At 31.2% G+C, this 25,955-nt stretch overlaps 1 protein-coding gene across 1 annotated transcript in view; it reads left to right on the top strand.

Annotated features, from left to right (window-relative positions):
• Nucleotides 1-551: 551 nt before the first annotated feature.
• LOC111625427 (PHD finger protein 14-like) overlaps nucleotides 552-25,955 on the top strand; it is a 111,481-nt gene continuing 86,077 nt past the window's right edge. The window contains exons 1-6 of the mRNA XM_023368568.1: nucleotides 552-779; nucleotides 13,582-13,704; nucleotides 13,786-13,982; nucleotides 14,071-14,138; nucleotides 21,970-22,025; nucleotides 24,777-24,880. Coding sequence (XP_023224336.1) covers nucleotides 686-779; nucleotides 13,582-13,704; nucleotides 13,786-13,982; nucleotides 14,071-14,138; nucleotides 21,970-22,025; nucleotides 24,777-24,880 — 642 coding nt within the window. The 5' untranslated portion in view covers nucleotides 552-685. The remainder of the gene's footprint in view (nucleotides 780-13,581; nucleotides 13,705-13,785; nucleotides 13,983-14,070; nucleotides 14,139-21,969; nucleotides 22,026-24,776; nucleotides 24,881-25,955) is intronic.

Below are 25,955 nucleotides of genomic sequence, written 5' to 3'. Positions count from 1 at the left end.
ATGTTGTTGTATCAATAACAATTTTCCTTCGAATTTCATATTTGCGTGATCTTTCATATTTCGGAAAATAAAACGTGACTTATCTAGAATATTTTTTTATTATATATTATTATTTAATAGTTTTTGAATAGTAATTATAATACTAATTATTGTTAACATCAATATTTTATAACAGATACTTGATTAATTTAATAAGCTGTTTATATTTAACACGAGAGGAAAAAAAAGAAACTCGTCCACGTTAGCATCGATAGGAGTGACTTTGACAATTTTTCTTTTACAAAAGTTTTTCTACACTTTTTTAAATTCTAAATCCCTGATATTAATAATTTATTACTAATGTAAATGCTTTCTCGATTAATATTATTTAATATATGTATTTCAATTTCAAAAATTACTTTTTCACTATTGAAATTTTAAAAAGAAATTAATATACGAATTTTCTGAAGCGCAATTTAAATGAATATTTTAAAATATAAGAATTATTATAATAATTAATAAAATTTCAGAAATGTTATGAAATCGTTCTTGATATAAAAGAATAGTCCCGCAGTAAAACATGACCATTTATGGATTAATGATGTTCAAGTTCCGGATGAACATTTGATTGTGATTGGCCGCGTTCAACAGGGGGGCGACCCCTGACGGATGGAAAGAATCAACAAAATTTTTCTTCAAAGTAAAAATGGCTGACAACAATAATAACAACCTGGAAGAAAAAGAAGCAGAAAGCGGTGAAAATAGTGGAAAAGGAGTCGGTTTTCTTTATCGAACGATGGGTGAGTAGCTTTATACTTCGCGGATAAATCGGGACGAGGCTTCTGCGCCAGAGAAACTATGGCGGCCGCAGACTCCAAAAAAGGTCAGATTTTAATATTTATCGAAAATTACAAGAAGAATTTCGTACAAAAACTTATTGTAAAATATATCTAAGAGTTGGCCGCATCGTTCTATCCATTTAAAAAGTCGATTTTCCATCGCAGATTGATGAAAGAAGTTTGTTCATTTTCATGTGACAGATCCCAATTTTCAACTTATTTTCAATAATAATACTTCAAAAAGTGGTTGTTTATAATTATTAATATTATTAAAATATTAAGCAAAATAATCAATAAGCGTTCTTTAGTTCTATATTGAATGTTATTTAATGTTTATACTACACTGTGCCTTGTTATTTTACTGCTTGCATGCTGATGAGTCTCCTCATCACTAACACAAATCAATTAATTCAAGTTTATATTACAATTATTTATGACTTGATTACACAACATTCCTCATAAAGCAGTAATATTATTTTGTTTCAAAATTTGTCCAAAATTTCTAACAAAATTATTGATTAAATTTAATTTTATTGTTCACAGTTTGGGCATTTATCAGGGTTCTGTACATGGGCCAACTCTTTTTAACTTTGCATGGGTTATAAGTGATGTGAATTTTGATGTAGATATTTTCTTTAGTTCTTGCTGACATAAATCAAACAATAGGAAGCACTGTATTGAAATAACTAGAATGATTGGCCATATTAATTCTGTTAAAACATCTGTTGATAATATGAATTTGTATACATTGTAAAATGTTTTAATTAAATCAAAAATAGAATATGATATTGTAGTCTGCAAGTACAGTAAGACCCCGCTTAATGGTGATTCAATATAATGTGTTCTGCTTGAAGCCTAAAAAAAGCTCAAAATTTACGCTGATTTAAAGGTATCCAAGAATTCTCAATGAGAAGAGTCTGTTGCTGTATCGTTAGGTTGACCAAACTCAACCTAATTGATATAGCAGGGCTAGGAGATGTAGACGAGCAGGATATTGAGGAGTTACAGTAGGTTTCTGGTGAGAGCCTTACCAACGATGACCTTCAAGAACTGGCAGAACATGGAATTCGTGTAGAACTGGAAAATAGAGATCCTGAAAACGAAGAACCCAAAAAATTTCTCTACAGATTTCCTTAGTAAAAATTTCGTAAGATAACTGAAATTGTTGATCAAATGTAGTGAATGATCCAGATTTTGAAAGGAGTGCAAAAGCAAAACGAGGCGTTTTGGATACAATCTTCTGCTACTGACATCTGCTTAAGGAAAGAAAAAAGCGACAAATGAAACTTTGTGACTTTATTGCAAAAGAACAGAATTTCAGAAAAGTCAGGACCTTCATCACAAAAAATGAACTTTATATTTCTGTGTGCATATGTTTGTGTTATTTAACATATATTATTATTCAGATTAATATAAAAGTAACTTAAAATTAAAGTAAAATTTATTGATTTTTGGTTTCATGTTCCCCTATCCATATTTACTCTGTTAAAATGACCTTGTTTAACACTGTTTTGCTTAGTGCTTTGTTGTCTAGGAATGCATCCCCGCATTAAGCAAGGTCTTACTGTATATATTGCAGTGGCATTTAACTATATTTTTAAAATCTAGAAAAGATTTCTGAGAGTGCAGTACCTGAATATGGGTTATGGAGAATAAGTTTTTGAAGGAAGAAATTGATATGGTTTTTGAAAAAAAAGAAATTAGTTATTTTCTCACAGATATGTTCACAAATCTGGAAGATTTCTTATTAAATGGTTTAAGCATTTATGATGATTTAATGATTGATATTCAACAATTAAGACTTGTTAGCTGGCAGTCTTAGAGTACCTTTCAATTATCTATTGGTCAGTATTCTTTAATTTATTTGACCATGACTTATTATAAGTCATAGCCAAATAAATTAAAGAATGCTGACCAATCAGAATAGGCCAGAAGATTTTATAAAACATTCATTTCAAGAAATTTATTAAATTAGAGGAAGATAGGTAGCCTAGACATAAAAATTTTAAAGTTACACTTTCTGATTTTATTTTGGTTAAACAGAAATTTTTTTTTCAACCTAGGAGTTCCTTATAAAGTTGATACATCGTCTTACTACACTAAATTAATAAATAATATGTCACTTTTTTACCAATATAAAAGTTGAAATTTTATTTTCAAAAAACATATACAGTGGGTGATCAGTTAACAAACATAATCCGTTCCAAGACTTTGTTCGCTATCCGAATTGTTCGTTAACTGATTATCGATTTACCATAGGTTTTAATGGGAATTTGATTAATTCGTTCTGGAGACTCCCCAAAATAAAAAATATAGGCTATACTTTCTTACTACGTTTATTTATATGTAATAATAAAAATACATACGTACACAGTCTTGCGTTAAACTGAAGAAACATGACTAATAAGTCATGTTTTTTCAGTTTGAAAGGGTTAAAGAATCTGTCTAATGTCGATTGCTTTTCTCTCTTCTTCAGGATTTTTCGTAAGTAATTAATAGCATTGCAATTGTAGAAATCCCCAAGCCTCAACCTGGTTTGGATGCCATTTTAAGACCGTTGTTCTGACATCATCCCACTTCTTTACAAGATCTTTAATAGCAGATATCGGCATAAGTCTGCATTTTCAGAAGAAAACATATCTCGCCAAGTTTCTTGGTGTTCTTCATTCAAGAGTTCTTGGCGTTCTTCTGTCGTCAGATCCGTTTCAGGTTCCATTACGAACTCTTCGATGTTCTTTATTTCTCATATGTGATTTTTGTTACTCCTTTAGCTGCTTGAGTTTTCTTGATTATACTGTACTTTTCTTTAAAAAATGAACTGCGGCCTACTGTAGACCTGTTCACACCATAGTATCCAGCAACATTAGGTATCTTCTACCCACTCTTTACCTTTGCTATTATACTCTTACCTTACAAAAAAAAAAACAGACACAAAACTTAACGAGTGCCTACCCGACAGTCTCGCAAATACATAAAAGAATTATTTTGTCATATAAATAATAGGCTGGAATTATAAGGGAGAGTTTTAAAGTTCGGAGGAATACTATCCGATCGGTATATACCGGCTTGAGCATCGATGTCAACATCTCCCACACTCTGAAAAGTTTAGAATTGTTGCCCAAAGACAAGGAAAGTCCAGTTGGTATTCGTTATTTTACGTCGCTTCTTCTTGTTTGTTCTGTGGGATGTTCGTTATCTGATCATGTGTTCATTGTCCGAACATAAAAATCTTTTGCGAAAGTGTTCGTTAACCGATCACCCTCTGTATTGAAAAACTGGAGATAATCCCAGATACCTCTTACAAATGTAATTTTCTTTGTTTTTTAATAAACAAATCTTAATAAAACATTATTTTTAAAGAATGGTTGAACAAATTACTGGCACATGTCACATGCTTAAATTGAGTCCTTTTTCAAGGTTTTCACCTTCTTTGTAAGGCCAAGACTCCACTACTGTAAAAACAGCATAAAACCTCTCACCGTAAAATATTTTATGCCTGAGCAGGTCGTAAAACCAGCATAAAAGTGAGTTGAACAATGCTCAACTCACTTTTACGCCAGTTTTACGACCTGCTCAGATGTAAAACATCAGGGTCACGTGATTAAAAACTTTTACAGCGGGGGGTTTTACGCTGTTTTTACAGTAGTGGAATGTCGGCCTAAGTCCATCCTTTACAGATGTAATGCTGAATTTGATCTTTATTGTAGGACTTTCTCATACTTTGCAACAAGTCACAATATTCTATGATGTAGCTGTGACAGCACTCTTCATTTCTATGCTTGGGATTTCCGGGGGTTTTTCCCCCTACATGTGTTCATTTGCAATTTGTCTTCTCATTTAGCTTTTTTGATTGTTTGCGTGGTATGGTTGTCAGAAGTTTGCTTTTTTTCAGTTGGTCATTTGTGCCATAATGTGTCTTTGTGATTCACTGGGTAGATAGCTACACTATTTAGTAATCCTCTGCATGATTCCAGTTTTAGATTCTTGATCATTCCCAGTTCTGTTTCTACATGAAGAGGACCAGGTTGTGGGCCTGTGTTCACAGACTTAGTTGATAGATTAGGCTGTGAATCCGTACTTAGACACAGTTTACAGACTGAGCAGTTTCAGAAGTTGTTTCCATGATAAGTCAGGTTTATTTTCACTGGAAAATATAAACATTGATAGGATAAATCTTCCATTCATATAAAAGATCAAAATACAGTAGAGCATCAATTATCCGACTCAATTGGGGACTCAGGTTGGTTGGATAACTGAAAAAATCGGATAACCGAAAAGAAGGAAAAAAATACATTATTAGTACAGTATATTAGGATATTAGTATATCCCATGTAATTAGTTTTTATTAGTATATCGCTATTAACCAACTTTGCATTGAATTTTCATCAATGTTTAGTCTAACAAATTTTTTTTTAAATAATAATCGTTGCTATTGTATCGTTAAAAATTATTTTTAAATTATTTTATTGCTCACGAAACAAACAACCATTCATAATTAGAAAATTAAGTCTCGTTTAAATACTGGCTTCCCTTCAATGGTCGAGTTGTGCTGCCAGCTAAAACACGCAAAAATTTAACAAAAATAATATTAAAGTAGCCAAGACATAGCCAAATATTGTAGCGCCACATCACTAGCGGACATTTGAAATTTGCCAACTAGAACGGTCGGTTAACCAATGTGACGGTTAATCGGGGGTTGGATAATCGATGCTCTACTGTAGTTAATAAATAAGCTTAATTCATAGTCACACATAATTTCTCATTGTGGACCAATAAAATTATGGATAATTTTGCTGGTCTATATCATGGTTGAGAAAATAGTTCTCTAGAGCATTGTAAGAAACATTTAAAGTTAGATGGGTATTTTTGGACAGTCAGAGAATATCCACCAAATGTGTCCAATGTTATCCAAAACATGACTTTCAAATTTTCCAACTGTAATGTTAGACAAAAATGGACAGTACTATACTGCTTACATAAAATATTTACCCCTGATGTTAATCTGAATTTAAATACTAACACAACAATTTCATGATTGTTGCGTTAGTATTTCCAGTTACAAGGTATCAAAGTAAAACATTCTTTGATATCTTATGTGATTTCATATCACATGCTAATGAGAAAAGAATGGCTTTGTATTGTTGCATGTTTTAAATCCTCATAGGATATGTGGAGCCATGTATTTATTGTAGAAGAGAGAACTCTGTTAATTTTTGTTTGTTTTTTTGTTCTACTAAAGTTACTTTTTCCAAGAAGTCTTTAATTAGTAAATTAAACTAATGAAAAGACTAAACTAACAATTCTTTTGTTACTGAAAGAATTTTACATGTTTTGTATAAAGAAAAGTTTGTGGAACTCTATGAAGTACAAATTTTTTCATATTATTCCTTTCAACTAATGATATGTCTTTTGCAAAGTTGAACACAATTTATGATGCTATAACTTTATAATAAATGCAAAATAGAATTTAAATAAATATTCTAAACGAAGCATTCTATTATTATTTTCAGTTTTTAATATCTGATTTTTAAAGAATTTTAAATTAATAAGTAATCACACCATGAAGAAAACCATGAAGTACAGTGATATTTTTAATCTGAATGATTTTGGTCGTTTTTTATCTGTTTTCTTTAGGATAAAAAAGTAGTGATTGAATGACAATTTTCATTTTAAACAAATGGAACATAAATGTATTTCTGACGAATATAATTAAGAATTTAATTTTAATTGTTTTTTTAAAAATCTATAGCTAGTATTAGGTTGTTTGGAAAGTAATTTCATTTTTTTTACCACTAGACGGATTAGTTGTATTTTTCCCGTCATTTTCATTCTAAACCGTATTATCATCATATATTTTGACGACTAGCATTTTAAGGCTTATTTGTAAAAAATTTTGTTTGATTTTGTGCAATTGTTTATTTTTTGTGTTTTATCAAATATGGAAGATCGAAATCAGCATTTTTATCATATTTTGCTCTTTTATTACCGAAAAGGTAAGAATACTGTTCAAGCGAGAAAAAATTGTGTGACGTGTATGGGGAAGATGTATTGACAGAACGACAGTGCTAAAACTGGTTTACAAAATTTCGACCACGTTCTGGATGGCCAGTTGAAGCCAATGAAAACGATTGAAGCAAACTGCCAAATAACAACACGTGAAATCACTAAGAGATTAAATTTGTCAAATTGAACTGTTTGATTACTTGAAACAAATTGGTTTCGTTTCAAGGCTTGATATACAAGTTCCACATGTTTTTAAAGAGAGATGCTCTCTTTGGTGGGATTTTAAGGAAATTTTATTTTTGGAGCTTTTACCAGACAATTTAACAATTGATTCGAAAGTGTACTGCCATCAAGTAAACAAATTGAGTAATATCATCAAACAGAAAATGCAGCCAGAATTGATCAACAAAACAAGTGTAGTGTTTTACTATGATAATGTCAAATTTCACACAAGTTTGGTAACTCATCAGCAGGTCCCATCTAAGTTATAACAGTTTCTATCGCACCAACCATATTTGCCAGATTGACCACACTCAGATTATTACTTGTTCCAGTCTATACAAATTTTTTTTTAACTGTAAGACATTTACTTGAAATGACAATGTCAAAAATCACTTGGATCAGTTTTTTGTAAGCAACGATCAAAACTTTTATGAATGTGAAATCATGCTACTACCAGAAACGATGACAACAAATATTTGACCAAAATGGTCGATAAATATTTCAACAAAATATTTATTTATTATAAAAATATTGTTTTTTTTCCACAGAAAAAAAAACGAAATTACTTTCCGAACAACCTAATAGAATATCAATAAGTTTGCTTGCATAACATATGTTTAATTTAAATTTTCTGTTCATATAGTCAACTGTTAATGTTTTAAATTAAATTATATATATAAAAAATATATAAAATCGTAAATGAGTTAATTGAGATTATTAAAAATTCATCAAGCTTTTATTACTGTTAATCTAATTTATATTCATAAAGTGACCAATTGTTCTTCTTTTGTAAGTTCTATCCGCCCTTGAAAAGTGTCCTCCTACGTGTCCTCCTTTTTGATATTTGAAGACTAATCTGTAAATCTCCATATTCAATTAATGCCGAACCGATCCATTGCATGTGATGTGATATGCAATTTGTAACATAGCACTCCCAACATGTTTGTATTTTACATGACAATTCATCAAGGCTCTGTACAGTGTGACGAGATGCAATTATGAGACCTATGCTCTTCACATTGGAGACAGAGAGAGAGAGCGCAAATGGCTTTGTTTACTTCTTATCGAAACAAAACATAGCACCTATGCATGCAGTAGAGATTATTATAGTGTATTATTGTTGCAATAAATAAAATGTTTTTTATTTACAATATTTTTACCTTCAATTTATTAGTGTCCTCCTTTTCATTGTAAAAAAGTTGGTCACCTTAATATTTATAACATTGAAAATAAATTTATATTTCCAGCTAAAAATGTTTCAAGTATAATACATGTTAAGAGTCAAGAACTTTTTTTAATATATTCATTGTTCTGGAAAACATGACTTAACCAGTTTTTTTTTTTTATAAATATAGTGATTTACTATATTGTAATGTAATTAGAATATATTAATTAAACAAATATAATTATATGGAAAAAATTATGTGGAATTATATACAGATATAATTCCACATAATTTAGAAGACTCATCAATGGCCAAGTGGATAAAAGCACCACATACATAGATAGTTGGTCATGAGTTCGTGCCTCATCAATGGGTTGGCACATCGAGCTTTCTTTATTATCTTGATGTCTAAGATTTAAATGGGGGCCAGTTTCTCATAGAAAATTTCCCAGGAGATACTCCCTTGCCATGTTGCATAAGTGTTGTATTGATGATGTAAACCAAATCAAATCATAATTGAGGTTATGTTTCTAGATATGGTCAACAAAAAATATAGAACTTTTCACTTCATAAATTGCTTATAAAGCAGTGTCTATATTTTAATCATCTGTTAATACCATCAGGAGTTAGTCTGAAAAATTTTTAAATATTGCCATCCATTTTGCCAGTTTTTAATTTTTTTGCCATTTCAAATTATTTATTGCCACCAGTCAGTTTTACTTACTAATGTGAGATAGTCCACGGGTCACCTTGTGAGAGTGTAACCCCATTTTGTGGCACTGGATTGGTGGGATCCATTCTCAAGCGTCACTGGATGACTGTAAGTTAGAATTTGTCATGGGATCTCGAGATCCCTGATGATATCAGGATCTGACACCAGGCAAGAAAGTTTAATCATGTCTTGCTTCACAATTTAAAATATACTATTTGTTGCATTTCTTTCCAAGAGGAAGGCTATTGGTTACAAGTGGGGAGATTGCAGATCAGTCAAAAGGCATCATCTAAAACAAATTGAACTAGAGCCAAGAGAAGAATTAACTAACTAATTTAATAAGTGGATAAAATATAAATAATTAACATACACTATCTCTACCGAACTAGATACACCTCGAGACAGAGTTTATATCAATCTATAAAATACATCTTAAATAATCATCAGATCCTAGTTATGTGAACGTTGGAGTAACATTCAGGGATCTACTTGGAGTAACATTTGGGGGAGCTTTTGATGCAGCGTGCACCACAGTAATGTTCAGTAGAAAATACAATAACAATATGGAAATGTACAGTAGAAAATACAATAATGGAAATGTTCAGTAGAAAATACAATAATGGAAATGTTCAGTAGAAAATACAATAATGGAAATGTTCAGTAGAAAATACAATAACAAGAATGTTACAGAGGAATACATGTTGGGAGTGCTATGTTACAAATTGCAAATAGCACTAACATATTTACAGATAATAACATATATACAGTATGCAGATTAATATTGGTACAAGAAATTACATGTTGAGTGCTGTCTGACAAATCACAGATAGCACAAACATAATAACAGATGACAAATACACACTCTGTCGCAAAAAAATGTATGCACCCAGAAGAAATCGAGCCACAATCATGAAAGTCGGTAAGAATGTAGACTAGTAAGACATATGCAAATGATTAAAAATTCAGAACAAAAGATCATTTTATTAAGAAGTTATGGCATGAAAAACGTTATAAATCAGTAAGTAGTAAAGCTACCTCTGGCAGCTATACAAGCCGAAACACGGCGTGGCATTGAATCAATTAGGTCACCTATGACCCCTTGCGGAAGATCATGCCATAATCTTTGCAACTGGGCAGTTAATTCACTTGTATCACAAGACGGCTGCATTTGCCTTCCCAATACGTCCCAGACGTGCTCTATTGGTGAGAGGTCTGGTGACCTGACAGACCATGGAAGTACATCATATCCTTGAAGACACTGTTGGGAGAGTCTCGCAGTATGTGGACTAGCATTGTCCTGCTGATAAATGGCACCTGGGCGACTTGATAGAATAGGCAGTACAAGTGGTGTTAAAATGCTGTCCACGTAACTGCGAGCCATCATGTTGCCTTGAAGGACGACTAGAGGTGATCGTGTGTCATAACAAATCGCTCCCCACACTGTCACACCTTGTGTAATCGCTGTATACCACTCGACAACAAATGCCAGATCAGACCGCTGGCCGGGCCGCCTTCACACGCGTGTTCGGTGGTCATCAGCACTGAGACTGAATCGGGATTCATTGCTGAAGACCACATGCCTCCAGTCGGTCACGCTCCAACTTGCCCGAGATCGGCAAAAATCCAATCAACACTTCCTACGATGTGGGGTCAGTGGTAAGCGTCTTAATGGACGTCGGCTCCTTATACCAGCGTCAGCCAGTCGTCTCCTAATGGTTTCCCTTGAAGCCACCAGATGCCTGGAAGGTGGTAAATGACGTCAAATCGATGATAGCGATGTTGTTGGTGCGGACGTTGCCGCTCTTCTGATTGTGCGATCCTCGCACTCATTTGTGTTTCTGGGACGTCCTGACCCTCCACGACGGTAGACTCTCCCTTCCGTCATCCACTGTTGCCAACACCGAGCAACTACCATATCGCTTCGACAGAGGTGGCGGCCAATATGCCTGTTCGACCAACCGGCTTCTCTGAGACCTACTATACGGCCCCTTTCAAACTCCATCAACTGCTCATACTGCCGCTTGTTACATCTCAGAGGCATCTCTATTCACAATACCATCCATCCAAGTCGACAGATTCGTTTAAATAGCCCTACAGCGCAAGCACTCGTCCTTTTAAACTCTCCCAGCTGCGCATCTCATATGCTCGTACCACCATTAGCCTTGTCTCATTGGCGTTGAAATTTTTATCATTTGCATATCTCTTACATTCGTACCGACTTTCGTGATTGTGGCTCGATTTCTTCTGGGTGCATACATTTTTTTGCGACAGAGTGTATGTACATTATTCAGATTAACAATTTTACAGAAATTATATGGGGAGTACTATGTGACAACAACAGATAGTACAAATGTATATACAGTATGCAGATTAATATTGATACAAAGTTGTTACATGTTGAGTGCTGTTTGACAAATCATAGCTAGTTCAAACATAAAAGCAGATGACAAATGTATGTACAGTACAGTATTCTGATTAACTGTGCATAAACTAGATACAGGGTAGGTGCTAGGTTCCAGATTACAGGTAGCCCGAAGAAATTATCAGATTACAAACATATTTACAATTGACATTCCTAGAGTTACACTAAAAGCACAGACATGGTGATTTTTATTAATGTGTGGTGTTAACGTCGTAGTTCAGTAGATTTGCATGGCTACAAGGTCCTGCCGCTAAGTGTTTTTCATTCTCTCTGTAAGCACTTTTTAACAAAGTAGAAACTTACTTAATCTGGCCAGAGGAAAAACTTTTCTCAAGCAGAATGTGTCAAGTGCAGAGAATTGTGTACATTTCATTTAAATATTACTGGGTACTGATAGCAAAACTTGATTTTCTTATTAGGTTTAAATCCAGTTCTTTGTTCCATTGCATTCCAAACAAAATTATACTCTCAAATTTGTTTTTCTTAGAAAACCACATTGGTAGGTATAGAGGAGATATAATTGGTATAAAATTTACCATTACCATTGATTGTTGAGTACAAGAAGGTAAAGTAAATTTCATCATCCGAAATGAACTTTTCAGAGAATTTGTGTAATAGCCTTCACGCTTTGTCTTTGCCAATGATCTTTGTGTATCTATTCTGTCCAGAGTTGCTTGCCTCTTTCAATATTCAATGTATTTTTGTTTTTAAAGCCTCTTGGAGCCAACCATGTAAAATTTTTAATTTTAGGGATACAGATCAATATTTTAATGTGTAAAATTGTACACTTTTAGGCATAAAACATTTTTCATTGCCATTTTGAAAGAGGAAAAAAACAGAAAATTGAATGCAGGAAAAGATTTTAGTGTGTTCCACTGCATTCCATTCACTTTAAAATTACAGCATGTGCAAGCATAATTAGATATTTTGAGATATCCTGAGATATTTTGTGCAAATTTCTTCCAGTCATTAATTATTTGAGATCATCATATCTTAATCTCATTAGCCTATTACAATAATATAAGTATTTGGATGAAAATTCCAGAAAAAGTTGTGCAGCACTCTTTTGAAGAAATGTTGCATTTTCAATGCTTTAAATGGTACACTGAGGATGATTTCATGAGATATGCATCATTGAATTCAGTATTGATTCAGAAGATCCTAATACAAAGTGAAGATGTTTTGACTTTGATACCATGATATACAGAGATGTATAACTTATTCCATGAGCTCTGTATGGAATTCTGCTCAAAATCATCATTGTAGAGTCCATTGAACAAGATTCTTGCATATCCCAACATAAAATAACTTTTCATGTTTGCTTAGCACCATATTTGCAACTGTTGCCTCTTAGCAATAAATCATGGCAACAACATGCCTATTGTTCTTGGAAAAAACTTTCTTTCGCCCTCTTTCTTTCTTTCTTTATTATTTCATATGGAGACTATACCTTTTACCTTTTTCTCCGAAGCGCACCACTTAGCTATTAGGCATTTAGTGCAGTACACAAATTGTTCCAAGACTTCCATATTCCATATGTTGACGAGGAGGGAGGTTGAGTCGTGGCCAGTATATAGGTGTTAAAGTGCGGACAATAGTGAGATCCAAGGTCAAGGAATGACCCAACTCTTGGCGGGTGCCCACATACTGCGGGCAAACTAGTCAATAATGAAAAGATGTTTCTGGTGAGCCATAGTGGGGACAATCAGGCGAGACGTGCAGGCATTGTGAGTAAAGGAACCCGTTCAACGGGGCCGTATCAGTGCGAAGACGGGCCAATAGAATTTCAGTGTTACGTAACAATGTGTGTTGATAGATCCAGGATGAGAAAGGTCGGAGATTGTCACGACCTTTTCTTTGGAGAATAGTGGACCAGGTATCGAAAAAAACTTGGAGAGTTCACCTTTATTTCAATGTTAAAAAATATTATATCTATTGTGTAGTTTATGAAGTAATACATCTTTAAATTGTGTCATGGACTTATGAATAACCCTGTATTTTATGTTTCTGAAGTTAACATATGCTATAAAAATTTTATTACTTATAATAATTATCGAAAATATAATATTTTAAATATTATCTATTCTGTAATTGAGTAATTTTAAAATATGTCCCTAACATTTTTAATTTGGATAAGTCCCTAAAAACTCTATTTTATAATCAAAGGGACAATGCAGCCCTATATATTTAGCAGATCTTAGTATGTAGTAAGTTATCTAATAATAAAAACTTGTTATAGTTGAAAGAGATCCCAGCAAAAGAAGAGTCAAACCTGTAGAAAAACATCTGCAGTTGTTAGACTTTGCTGATCTTGATGACAGTTCTGACGACAGTGACTTCAAAATTGGAGATCACGAACAAGGTTAGTAATGTAAAATTATCAATAACGTTATATAACAAAGCGTGTTAATTAAAAGAATGTGAATTTGTTTTCTGTTGTTAGAATCTGACAATGATGATTCTGGTGAGAGTTCTGCAGGAAATGAAGAAGCAAGTGAAGAAGAAGAAGAATCAAAACCTGCAGAAGTCATTCCAGAACCACCTCCAGAAAATGTTGAAACTACTGCTAAAGCATTGAAAGTATCGGTTGGAGAATTAATTGAGAGAGCAATGCAAAGACAAAGTCAGGCAAGACAACGGGTCTGTAAATAATTACGGGAAATAAAAGAAATTTTTCATTGTACTTCCCATATTTATTTTTGTGGTTTTCTTCTTCTTTTTTTTATAGATATCAACGGATGGATCCGCTAAAAAATTAAAAGTGCTGATATGCAGTGTATGCTTAGGAGACATTAGGTATGGCAGTTTGAATCTGGGAAAGCTAATTAAATTTAAACTTTCATACACTTTTTAAAACATTGTTACCAAGAGGAATGTGAAATGCAAAATTTTTTATATTCAGCAATTTCCCAGAAATTTTTGCTAGCTAATTGGACAAAAGAAAATTTTGTGCAGTATTATAAAAATTTTTGTTGTACAGGGGGAAATTGTAATTATAAATACAAATGTACTGTAGAACCTTGATTACCTGGATCATTATGTGCACAGGTAATCTGGATAATCAAGACTGCATGAAGTAAGTATTGTAATTCAAACCAGAAGTGAACACAGCAGAGTATTGTAATTCAATTAAAATTATCAAAAGTGGAAAGATAATGGATTTATCTGCACAAAAACCTAAGGTTTTATGTAAGTACAATGTAGTAATTTTGATAAACAATGTAACTCAAGCTGAAAAGTAGTCTGGTATAGTTTTTTTTTTTTTTTACTTTTTGTGAGAAGTAAAATTTCAAAGCTATTTTCTTTCATTAACCTTAGACATCACTTCCAGTAATGAGCTGTTATTTTTTTTCAGCCTACTGGATGTATGTTTCAAAATGGTCAAATGCAGCTTCATGAGAAATTTTTGTTCTCAGTAAATTCTGTAAAAAGACCTTCAGAATCTGATTGAACTTCAATGATTTCATCATTGGATGAAGTTGATGAACAGTTTCTGTACCTTAATTGTTTCATTAAAGAATGTCTGTTGAAATAAGCCACACAAATCAAAAATTTTTTCTCGGGTAGACTTTATTTCCATCAGTTTTCATACACTCTGTCACATTATCATTTTGAAAAGGAAGCATTAGTCAATGTTTTTAAGATTCTCTCACTGGTTTCATTCCAGGTTTCTGACAACCAGTACACATCTTTTCAGATAGATTTTAGAGTGAAAGCAATACTTATAATCTTTGTGCAGAACTACATACAATAACTGTGTTGAAATCTGATGATCTGATTCATAGGTTACATTGGGAGAAAGAAACATTTATTGAAAGTTCTTGAGGATGTGCAGCTTTCTTTGGAAGGCCTACAGAGCATAAATTTTGTTTCATTTGAGAATAAGCTACTTTCAAACACCAATCTTTTAAAATTTTCTATGTTGTTCTTGCACTTCCTTGAAAATTGTACGAGAGAGAGAGATTAAGTTGCTGGAATGGTTTAGGCTGCTTGGAATTTTTTGTAAGCAGCATATTTATCTTGTGTGTTCCAGAAGCATTTTCACAAACCATGAAGGTGTTTGTCTATGCTGTTTTCTCTCTGCTGCTTGAACTTTGTGAACACTAAAGTTTTCATTTAAAAGCATTCTTCAGTAAAGGCTGTTTTCAACAGCATTATAAATTTACTCCATCTAAAGATTTTTAAAACTATTTATGTAAATTAATGTCAAAGGCATGAACAGTGTTAACATCAGTTGAAAGATTTTCACCAGATATAGTCAGACCTTGAATACAAAATATGATTTAAAGTTTTGTAGCCAACTTTCACTTGTGTTGAGAGTGATTCTTACTGTGATTTTTATAAAACAATTTTGCCTTCTTGGATAATATTGGGCCTCTAATTGGCAAGACTTTGCTGCATTCTTGCACAAACCTGGGAGTACAGTGCTTTTCCTACTTGTTGATTTTCTACTTACTTGAATGTCTTCCTTTTTTTTTCTCTGAACTGCACTTGTTTTAGAAGAAAACTTTTTACCTTGGTTTTATTTTTTTAATGTGAGAAATTGTCAATGTTCCTATTCTGTAAATTTATGCTACTTCTATCTTTTTTGATGCTTTAAAATTTCTATTTAGTCTCTATTGTCAAAATTGTCCATCTAGTATGACTTTTCACTCTATTTTCCATTGAAAGAAGTGATCCAAAAATAAATACAAGGTGCAGTTATTGTCTCCTATTCATCCTTCTAACATGGAAGAAGGGCAGAAGATGCATACTGTAATGTATGCTTTACTGTATTATATATTCAGAATTGCACTCAGATAGATAATAGAAGGTCTGGATGATTCTAGATAATCAAGATTTTATCTATTGTACATGTGTATGCATGCATACATACAGGGTGATTCACTGATAGCATTCAGTACTTTTTTTTTTGAAACCATTAGAGATAGGAAGATGGTATTAATAACCAAGTTTATAGAGCAGACTGGAATAATTTTTGGTAACCTTTGGATGATCTTGAAAACCAGCAGTTTTAGAGACAGGAACAAAATAGTTGTCTGTTTTGCACTTTTGTAGTTGGTTTCATGGCTATCCTTCATAATTTATACTCTATAATTCTTTTCATATGACATACTGTATTAAGTACTTTCTTCTTATCAAGGTATCCATTTTCAGTGCACTCATTTTTCTTCCATTTGCTTTCACATTCACGTTTTGTATTATATTTGATATTTATTTATTTAATACTAGCAGATGAGCTCGGCATTGCTCGAGAAAAAAGTATTGATAGCAAAGATTAAGATTATTAGATTATAGCCAATCTTACCCGTTTTATCGAGTGCAAGAATGTCCCTTTTCTTCTGAGACTAATTAGAAAATTTTTAGATATCTGCTTACCACAGTGGGATAATGATAATTAAGACTCACTGCAACCACTAACCAGTGCATAGTGCCATTAAGTGATGAATAAACGTTTTTGTAACTCTTTCTGGGTTCTTCTTCAGATTTACTAAATTCCAAAAATAAGCTGGATCTTCCAGAATCATTCATAAATATAAATTCAAACAAAATTGAACATTAAGACGAAGAGTTTGAATAAAGCAAACTTATGCGCATGTGCTCTTCATGTCAACTTTATATATGAAATGCTTGTATACACACGTGCCACCTATCGTAGGATAAATGTACTATGCCAGAAACTTTCGCGGGAGTGTATTAAACAACTTCCCAAAGTTTCATGGCAATTGGATAAATGGTGTAGTAATGCATGAAGGACAGACAGGCATACATTCATTTTTATATATATAGATTTATTTATATTTGATATTCACTTTTGGTGTTGTATAAGAATAGTTACCACTAAGGTGTGTGCGTGTGTAACATTTCATTTATTTTTAAATTATTCTTTTCTTGTTTGTTTCCTCAGTTCTCTTTCTTCTTGTTTTAATGCCACTCATAAATATTTATAGTAATCACAAACTGTGTTCTATATTATTCAGTTTGATACTACTATCTATACTTTCTACAAATAAATATCTTATATTCCAATGTTAATAGATAATCCACATACATTTCAAGTGCATTGGAAAGAGATTGTGCTAAGTTAATTCATCACATAGGCCAGTCTCTGCAATGTCTGTTAGCATTCAGTGAATTTATTATTGATTTGATGTCTTTACTACTACACTTATCAGTTTCATCTTTCATAAAATAACTGTTGTTTTCATTGCTTAGCTTCAAAATATAATTTTTATAAATACAAAATACTATTGTTATACTTAATATGAACAAATCAGATTCATGCACTGATAAAATATTGTTTCCAATTGTGGAAAGGTACTGTAGAAAACAAAACAAATTTTTTGTTTTTCCTGAGCAGAGAAATGTCACATAAAATTCTAGTTTATATTTGAAATAAAAAATTTGCAAGTTCATAAACTTAAGAAAATAAAGAAAAGAAAAAGCTTTTAATTACATTTTAATTCTGTTTTTAAAAAACACTGAATATTTAGAGTTGGTACTATTTGTTGTCAGAATTTTAAGATGATAATAATAATAGTACAGCTGATAGCAAATTATTTGCTGATGTATATTTTAAAATTCTTTTAGTAATAATAGGTCTTAAAACCAAGGAAAATAATATAAACATGTTAAAACAAACCATGTATTCTTTGTAAATGCTTTTGATAATACAGGTATTATCATCATTGGGCACTTACAATATAGTAATGGAATAAGAACATCTAAAATTTTAAATTCAAAATAATTGATTTTTTTAAACACATTGTATCACTTACATAATAAAATGTACCATATTAATATATTCCCTAGATTATACTGTACAATTAGTTTGTTAAATAACATTTTTTGTTAACTGTAATTAAATGATGATTTAGCATGAACTTATTAAGTACTTTGATGAATCCTTTTAAGATAATGAGATTAGTTCTTGGTAAAGGTCAAGATCATATGGTTACATGGTTAGTATGCATATTGTTTTAGAAATGACTTGTTTTGCATTTTACACAACAAGCCATATAATCAATTGACCTTTTGGAGTGCTGGATCTTCTTTATTAAGTATGTGGCACAAGATAAAAAAGTTTATCCAAGTGATTTGTTTAATTAAATAATATAAAGTTTTATTAACAAAATCATATATATTGTACAGTACATTAATAAATTACATAATTATAATTTCTTCATAACTGATGCAATGTGTATTAAAACTATCAAATATTTTGAATTTAAATACTAAATGTACTTATACCATCCTCCTATTATAAATGCCTGACAATGATTTTAATGTTAAAGTACATGCAAAGACTATTTGATATGTTTTAAAAATGTTTTTTCTCTTGTTTAAAAAATTACTAACATCAAAAGATAGTTTTAAAATACACTAAGTTACAGTCTGTAAAGAAATTATAAACTCAAGTGAAATTTCTCTGTGTTTTAATTTCTTTTCATCCACAGTTCGTTGTTGCTATATCTAATGATTTTAATTAGTTTTACGAATTTATAATGAAATAAACAAGTCTTTGTATTGTATCATTTTAATAAACAATCAAAAATTTTAATTGTTACAATTTTTTGTTGTAAACAATTTATAAACTCAAGGGTGAAAACTGATTATTACAGTTGAATGGAACAATCCATTCAACTGTAATAGTAATGTAAATTAGTATGTGTAACATTTTGGGTGAGTCTGAGAATTCAAACTAAAAAAGTGACAAAAATGCCAAGGGGAATAACCCTAACTGAAAGTGAAATATGAAAAATCTATTTCTTTAAGGGAAAAGGATGGCCAACTCGAAAAATTGCTTCAAAACTTGGTAGATCTCAAACTGCAGTACAAAATGTACTAAAAAAGGGTGACAATTATAACAAAATTAAACGTACAGGACGAAAACCAAGTCTGCAGCCTCATGACCATTGCCGCATTGCTAGTCTTGCAACAAATGAATCATTGTCTACTCGTGAGATAGCTGCAGTTTTACCAACTCCAGTGTCCCACAAAACTGTGTAGAAAAGCTTGAGAAAGAATAAAACAATAAACTTTAGGAAATTGAAGTCCAAACCAAAGCTACAGAGTTACATCGGTCAACAAGGCTGCAATGGGCAAAAGATCATGTTAATTGGACAACTGAATGGATAAAAATAGTTTTCTCAGATGAGAAAAAGTTTAACCTGGATGGCCCGGATGGCCAAGCATATTATTGGCATGATACAAGAAAAAATCCCAGGGTCAAATTCAGTAGACAACAAGGTGGAGGTTCAGTAATGATCTGGGCAGCAATCGGATATGAAGGAAAAACAATTTGGCATTTATTAATGGGCGAATGAATTCTGAGATGTACCAAGCTATCTTATATGAACATCTAATCCCATTTGGTCCTCTCATTGGCGGTCAAGACTGGATCTATCAACAGGACAATGCATCTGTTCACAAGTCAGCCAGTACTACAAAGTGGTTTTCACGAAAAAATTGAAGTTATGGTTTGGCCAACACATAGTCCAGACCTTAATCCCATTGAAAACCTTTGGAGTCAACTTGTGGCATTAGTTTATCGCCGTGGAAAACAATACAACACATCCGATGAACTTAAAGTTGCATTGTATAATGCCTGGGACAAAATTAAACAAAGTGACATTCAAAACCTGGTTGATTCAATGCCTAAACGAGTTGTGGAGGTAATTGAAAACAAGGGAGGGTCCACAAAGTATTAAAAACGTACTAAATCACCCTTGAGTTTATAAATTGTTTACAGCAAAAAATTGTAACAATTAAAATTTTTGATTGTTTATTAAAATGATACAATACAAAGACTTGTTTATTTCATTATAAATTCGTAACACTAAATAAAATCATTAGATATAGCAACAATGAACTATGGATGAAAAGAAATTAAAACACAGAGAAATTTCACTTGAGTTTATAATTTCTTTACAGACTGTATTACCTGATATGTGCCATTATTTACTAAGAAATGATTTGACAGTTAGGAATTGAGCACAAGATATTTTATAAGTCTTTGTACATCTTTTACAAAAATTAAAATAGCAACAGCTATCTAAAAGCTAATATATGCATACATTTATCATTCTTTTAACTATTTTTTGTTTTGTCAATTGAACAACATGGCAGATATTACATCACAATTATCTTTGTTTCCAACATAAATAGTAGAAATTTACAATAATTGCTAGCCTATCATCAATAGATGAATAGAATATGACTATTGGTTCAAATACAGAACTAACAAACATCAGCATCCAATTACATATAGTAAACATTTATGATTGTAGATAATATATCATTTTTGAGTTAGATTAAAATATTTTGAAATGTTAACATTGGACAGATATGTTAAAAGCTAAAAAAAAAAGGTATATGAAGTTTGTGTGTGTGTGTAAAGAAATAATCATCAAAACAGGTAATTTAGCCAATCAGAATATTTCCTATTTTATTTATGATGTGTGATCTATATTCTGTCAGTCATATCTAGTCTAACATCACACTCCAGCAAACTGGAAATACCAGTACCTTCATTATCTCTTTTGCTTTGAAGATTTTAAGTATCTATAGCAAATTTTGGATAAAACTTTGTTTTAATTTGCAGATATTTTGGTGATTATTTTATATTTATTAAATATTTCTTTAATTAGTTTTGCATTTAGTCATTTGAGATAAAAATGATTCCTATTCCAGACAATAATGGCATTGCATCCTGTTCTGATATATTAGCTATGTGATTGTGCCACACACCTGCTAGTTAAATTAATGTATATTTAATTAGATAATGTATTTTGTTTGTTTCTTTGACCATATTATTTATGTAGAGATAATGTGCTAATTTATATAATTAGTCTGTCAAACAAATTTTTTAAAAATATATTTACTAAATTAACGTGTAATCTTTTTTGTTGTGTTCATTAATTTAAAAGATGTTTTGATTTTTAATGTTTCATGATACTTTATGAAAAACATTTTTATGTAAATATTTTCAATTTTTGTAAACTTTTATGAAGAAAAAAATCATTGAATATAACTTGATTATTTAGTTCAAGAAAATTTGATCATATTTACTTATTAAGAAACAGAAACAATAATAGAAATGTAACATACATATCAGTAGCTTTTATATATATATATATATAATTTTTATTTCAGATCAAAACATGAAATTTTAAGATATTTGCAAAATCTTTAAAGTTTTGTATATAAAATGAATCTTAACTTTCAGCAAAGGCATTATAAGAGTGTTAAAAAATGTATTTTAAATTTTAATTAGTTTAATTTTACAGTAAAATTTTATATTAGAAACATATTAGATGATTTTTAAATCCTAGTTAAGAAATAATTATATAGTAATTAACTTTTATACTTATTCTCAATAAAATAATTTTATAGATAAGATACTTTTGCACATCTATATAGTTTTCAAATAAAGGTATTTTAATTATTAATTAAGTTAGGTTATAATATCTATGAATATAATGGGATTTAAAATTATAGTAATTACCTCTTTAAAAGAGAACTTTAAAAAAATTTTTTTTAATTTTTAGACGGTTATGTCATTACAAATAAAAAGGTACATTAATATATTTCAATCAAATATTGTAATTTTGAATATTATTTTTAGTGAAGAAGATGATGAAATTGTTGAATGTGATTGTTGTGGAGTTTCTGTTCATGAAGGTAAATTTTATACAAAAATTTTTCTAAGAAGTTATAATATACAGTGATGAAAATTAAAAATGAAGCACTTACGTAATTATTCAAACATATAATTTAATCATCATGATGAGTAGTAAATTTGTTTGTTTGAAATGCTTTTAAATATATTTGTTAAAATAAGTATTTATATACTGCACTTGGAAAACAAAATTTACGTAAGTACAGTAAACTTAAATATTGTAGTTTTTGTTTCATGGAGAGGATGGATGAATTTTTGAAATTTGACAAAGCATCAAAGATTCAATTTGTTAAACACAAAACATTTTATTGTGAATAAGAGGTGCTGAAATTCTTTCTTTGTAAACTTTCAGGTGAGTTTGAGAATTTCAAAACAGCACTTCTAATATTCAAAGGTTTCACTTGAAGATGACTTTGCACCTGAAAGTTTACAAAGAAAAGGAAGACAAAACATTTTATTAACATGAAGTATTAAATATGAAGAAATATTTCATTTCAAAAAATGTTTTTGAAGGAATTTTTTCTTAGACTACAATTTGAAAAAATTATAGATCTATAAATTCCCACTATCATCTGTGTCTCAAGATTAAGGAAGGCCAGACAATGGTGTTAGATAGATGAAAGTCAAGACCAGATATGGAAATCTTAGGGGCTGGAGATCCTGATTAACTATATATGAATGTCTGGTTTAGACTAGAAGTCACGTGATTTCAATTCAAAAATTTTCCCTGAATGGAGTTACATAGATGACTGGCATGGCTCCATTCTTGTCAGGAAAAGTATGATGTACAGGAGCAAGACACTACTAATTTCAGATAGAGAACGTATATTTTAAATTAAGAATAAGATTGTCACAATGCTGAGTTGCAATTTTTAATGTCACAATAAATAATTCCTCATTGGAGATGTATTTTTGACAATTTTTTAATGAATTGTTTGCATAAGAAATAAGTAAAATTTTAAATAGCATTTTTTGTCAATTGTTTTTATTTTATGTCAGTAATATTGGGTTGAACCAAAAGTTCGTTCGAGTATTTACATAATTGCTTGTCTGTGGCACCTTTGTCGTGCTTATCAAGTTTTAACTTGTTTAGGTTGACAGTATGAATATTTGCACATTTATTACATAAGTTTAATTACAGCTATTTTTTTAAAATTTTATTATCTTTCAAGGAAAACAAACATTAAAATGGAAGATAAGAAGGTTCATTTTTGACATCTGATGCTCTATTATTTCCAAAAAGGAAAAAATGCAACAAAAACTCAAAAAAAGATATGTGCTGTATATAGGGAGGATGCAGTTACTGATCAAACATGCCAGAAATGGTTTTCAAAATTCAGGGAAGGAGATTTTCTTTCAAAGATGCACCTTGGTCAGGATTTAGACAACGGTCAAAGTTTTTCTTAGCAGTTTTTGTTTGGTAAAGATAATCTTGGTGCTTGGAACTGGTACCCACAGGATTTTCACCTGTATTTACATTACAGGCAAAATGTAAGTGCCAAGCTTATCTTTACCTAAACAAAATTTTGACTCTCTAAATTGTCATAAGTTTTATTTTGCATAAGTTTTTTTTACATCTCAGATGTTTCTGTTTGGATATAGTCTTGTCTACTACTAATATAGGTTATACAAGGTTGAATCAAAAAGTATCCAACCTTATTTTTTTTTCTTTTGCAAGTATTTGCAATCTGAATAGAGACTGTTGTCATGTAACTTTGGACCTTACTGCATGTAGATGAATTTCGGCAAGCCCTTCGTACCATACAGTCACTGTCAGGCAGCCATGATAGTTGCATGTATATGCTGTTATTATTGCATTAGTGATTTGGCAGAACATGACTAATCCTGATTTTATGAAGGTTATAACCAGAGATTAGACCTGGATCTACAGATATGATCCTGAGACAAATGCACAATCATTCCAGTAGAAAATGCTATGATTTCCACAGTCAAAGAAGGCACAAAAATCACACAGCAATATGAAGGTCGTGTTTTTTTTACCACCAGGGCAAGGCATCATGAATATGCCTCTCATGGAAAAATAAAATGTGACAAAGGACCTGACTGTTTTACATCACCTATGAGATGCTGTTAGATGCAAGATTTCTCAGCTCTAGCAGCCTGGTTTATTCAATGCTCCAGCCCACAGGTTATATCTCATTTAGACATTCCTTGCAAAACAAGATATTGCACAGATTCATTAGCTTCCTTACTCTCCAGATGTGGCTCTGGCCAACTTTTGGCTCTCTCCCAAACTCAAGATGCCATTCAAAAGAAAGGAGTTTTGGGACACATAGGCAATCAAGACTAACGCAATGAAGCACCTGAAGATTCCAATAAATGATTTTGAAAAATGCTTTCATTAATGGAAGCATCACTGGGAAAAGTATGTGAACTCAGAATCTCTTTTGAAGTTGAGTAGTGTTTGAACCAGATAAATATGCAGGTTTCTTTCCTCAAGTTAGATACTGTTTGATCAGATCTTGTATGTAATACAATGGAAAATATTTATGTATCAAAATGTGGAAAAGGTACAGACCGCTATGAATTTTTTTCAGTTCCATTATATTACGAATACATACTATATCTTATGTCCTCTTGCATATGAGGTCTGTCATTAAGTGGCACATACCTGTATGATACCATCTCTATTCAGGCCAAATTTCATTAAACTTAGATAATAGTTTACTGTTTCATTTTTAATTTGTTTCAATCTGTTTCAAGTATGTAACATAGTATTTGATTTATAATAGGTTGCTATGGAATTAGTGACACAGATACTGTTGTTAGTACTGTGTCTTCAAGTTCTACAGAGCCATGGTTCTGTGATGCATGTAAAGCAGGCAATACTAATCCTGTAAGTATTAAAAATTTGTTAAGAAATTATTTATGAACAAACTTAGTGAAAATTATAGTATGGTGAAACACTGCAGTTGCAGTTTGATATTTATTTTTAAAAAACTGTGTGTAATATATTTTGTTGAGTTTTGATTAATGCCATTGATTTGATTTAAATCAATGGCATTAATTAATCAAGACATTGAATTTTTTCCAATGAAAAAGATGTTTGTTTAGATTAGAAAAATTAAATATTAACTTTCATGTCCATTATTTACAAATAGTTATAAATTATTTTATCATAAAATAATTTCTTGCACTAATTTTAACTTTTTTTTAATAAATTTAAAATAATAGAAATTATCTGTGTAATTTTAGCATTATCTATTAAATTATGCACTACAAAAATAAGTTGGGAAGATTCTACATGCATGTGCTTATGACATTTGACAAATAAATGTGTATGATCATCATCAGCTAACAAAACATTTTAGCAAGGTCAAAAACATTTCTAATTAAATACTTCTGTAACCTCAATTTCAGCAGTTTTTCTTTTGTTGTTAGCATATCAAATTCATTAGCAATTTGAGTTTAGATTTATCTTAAATAATTTTAGTTGCTTGAAACATATTTTATGATTATTATTCAAACTATTAAAAAATGAAAATAATGAAAAAGAAAACAGTCGGTTGATTTGCTAGATTCATTCCTCCAAAACTAGTTTAATTCACCAAAACAAGAAAACAAATTATTTAGTAAACTAACTGTCATGTGTTTACTAAATAGGGCTGTGGAGTCAGAGTCGTGGAGTTTTGGTGTTTTAGTCAGAGTCGTCAAAAAATTTGCCGACTCCAACTCCTGTTTACTTCCCAACTTGTTATGTAAATAAAACGGAAAAGTATTGGAATCATGTCAAATTTGACACTCCAAGTTTCTTTTGCAAATCTACACGTGTGCAGACCTCCCAAACCCCTTGAAAAAGTCAATAAAAGGGGAAAAATTCGTGGGAGTGTGTGTGTTGGCATCTAATTTGTTTAATTTCTTTATTTTCTGTTCTGAGATATTAAACAATATCTCGGAATGGGTAAAGTTTA

The sequence above is a fragment of the Centruroides sculpturatus genome, unplaced genomic scaffold (genome assembly GCF_000671375.1).
Source record: "Centruroides sculpturatus isolate CEXI.00-Female unplaced genomic scaffold, Cexi_2.0 scaffold431, whole genome shotgun sequence".
Lineage (NCBI taxonomy): Eukaryota > Metazoa > Arthropoda > Arachnida > Scorpiones > Buthidae > Centruroides > Centruroides sculpturatus.
This window is presented reverse-complemented; position numbering and strand designations above follow the sequence as displayed.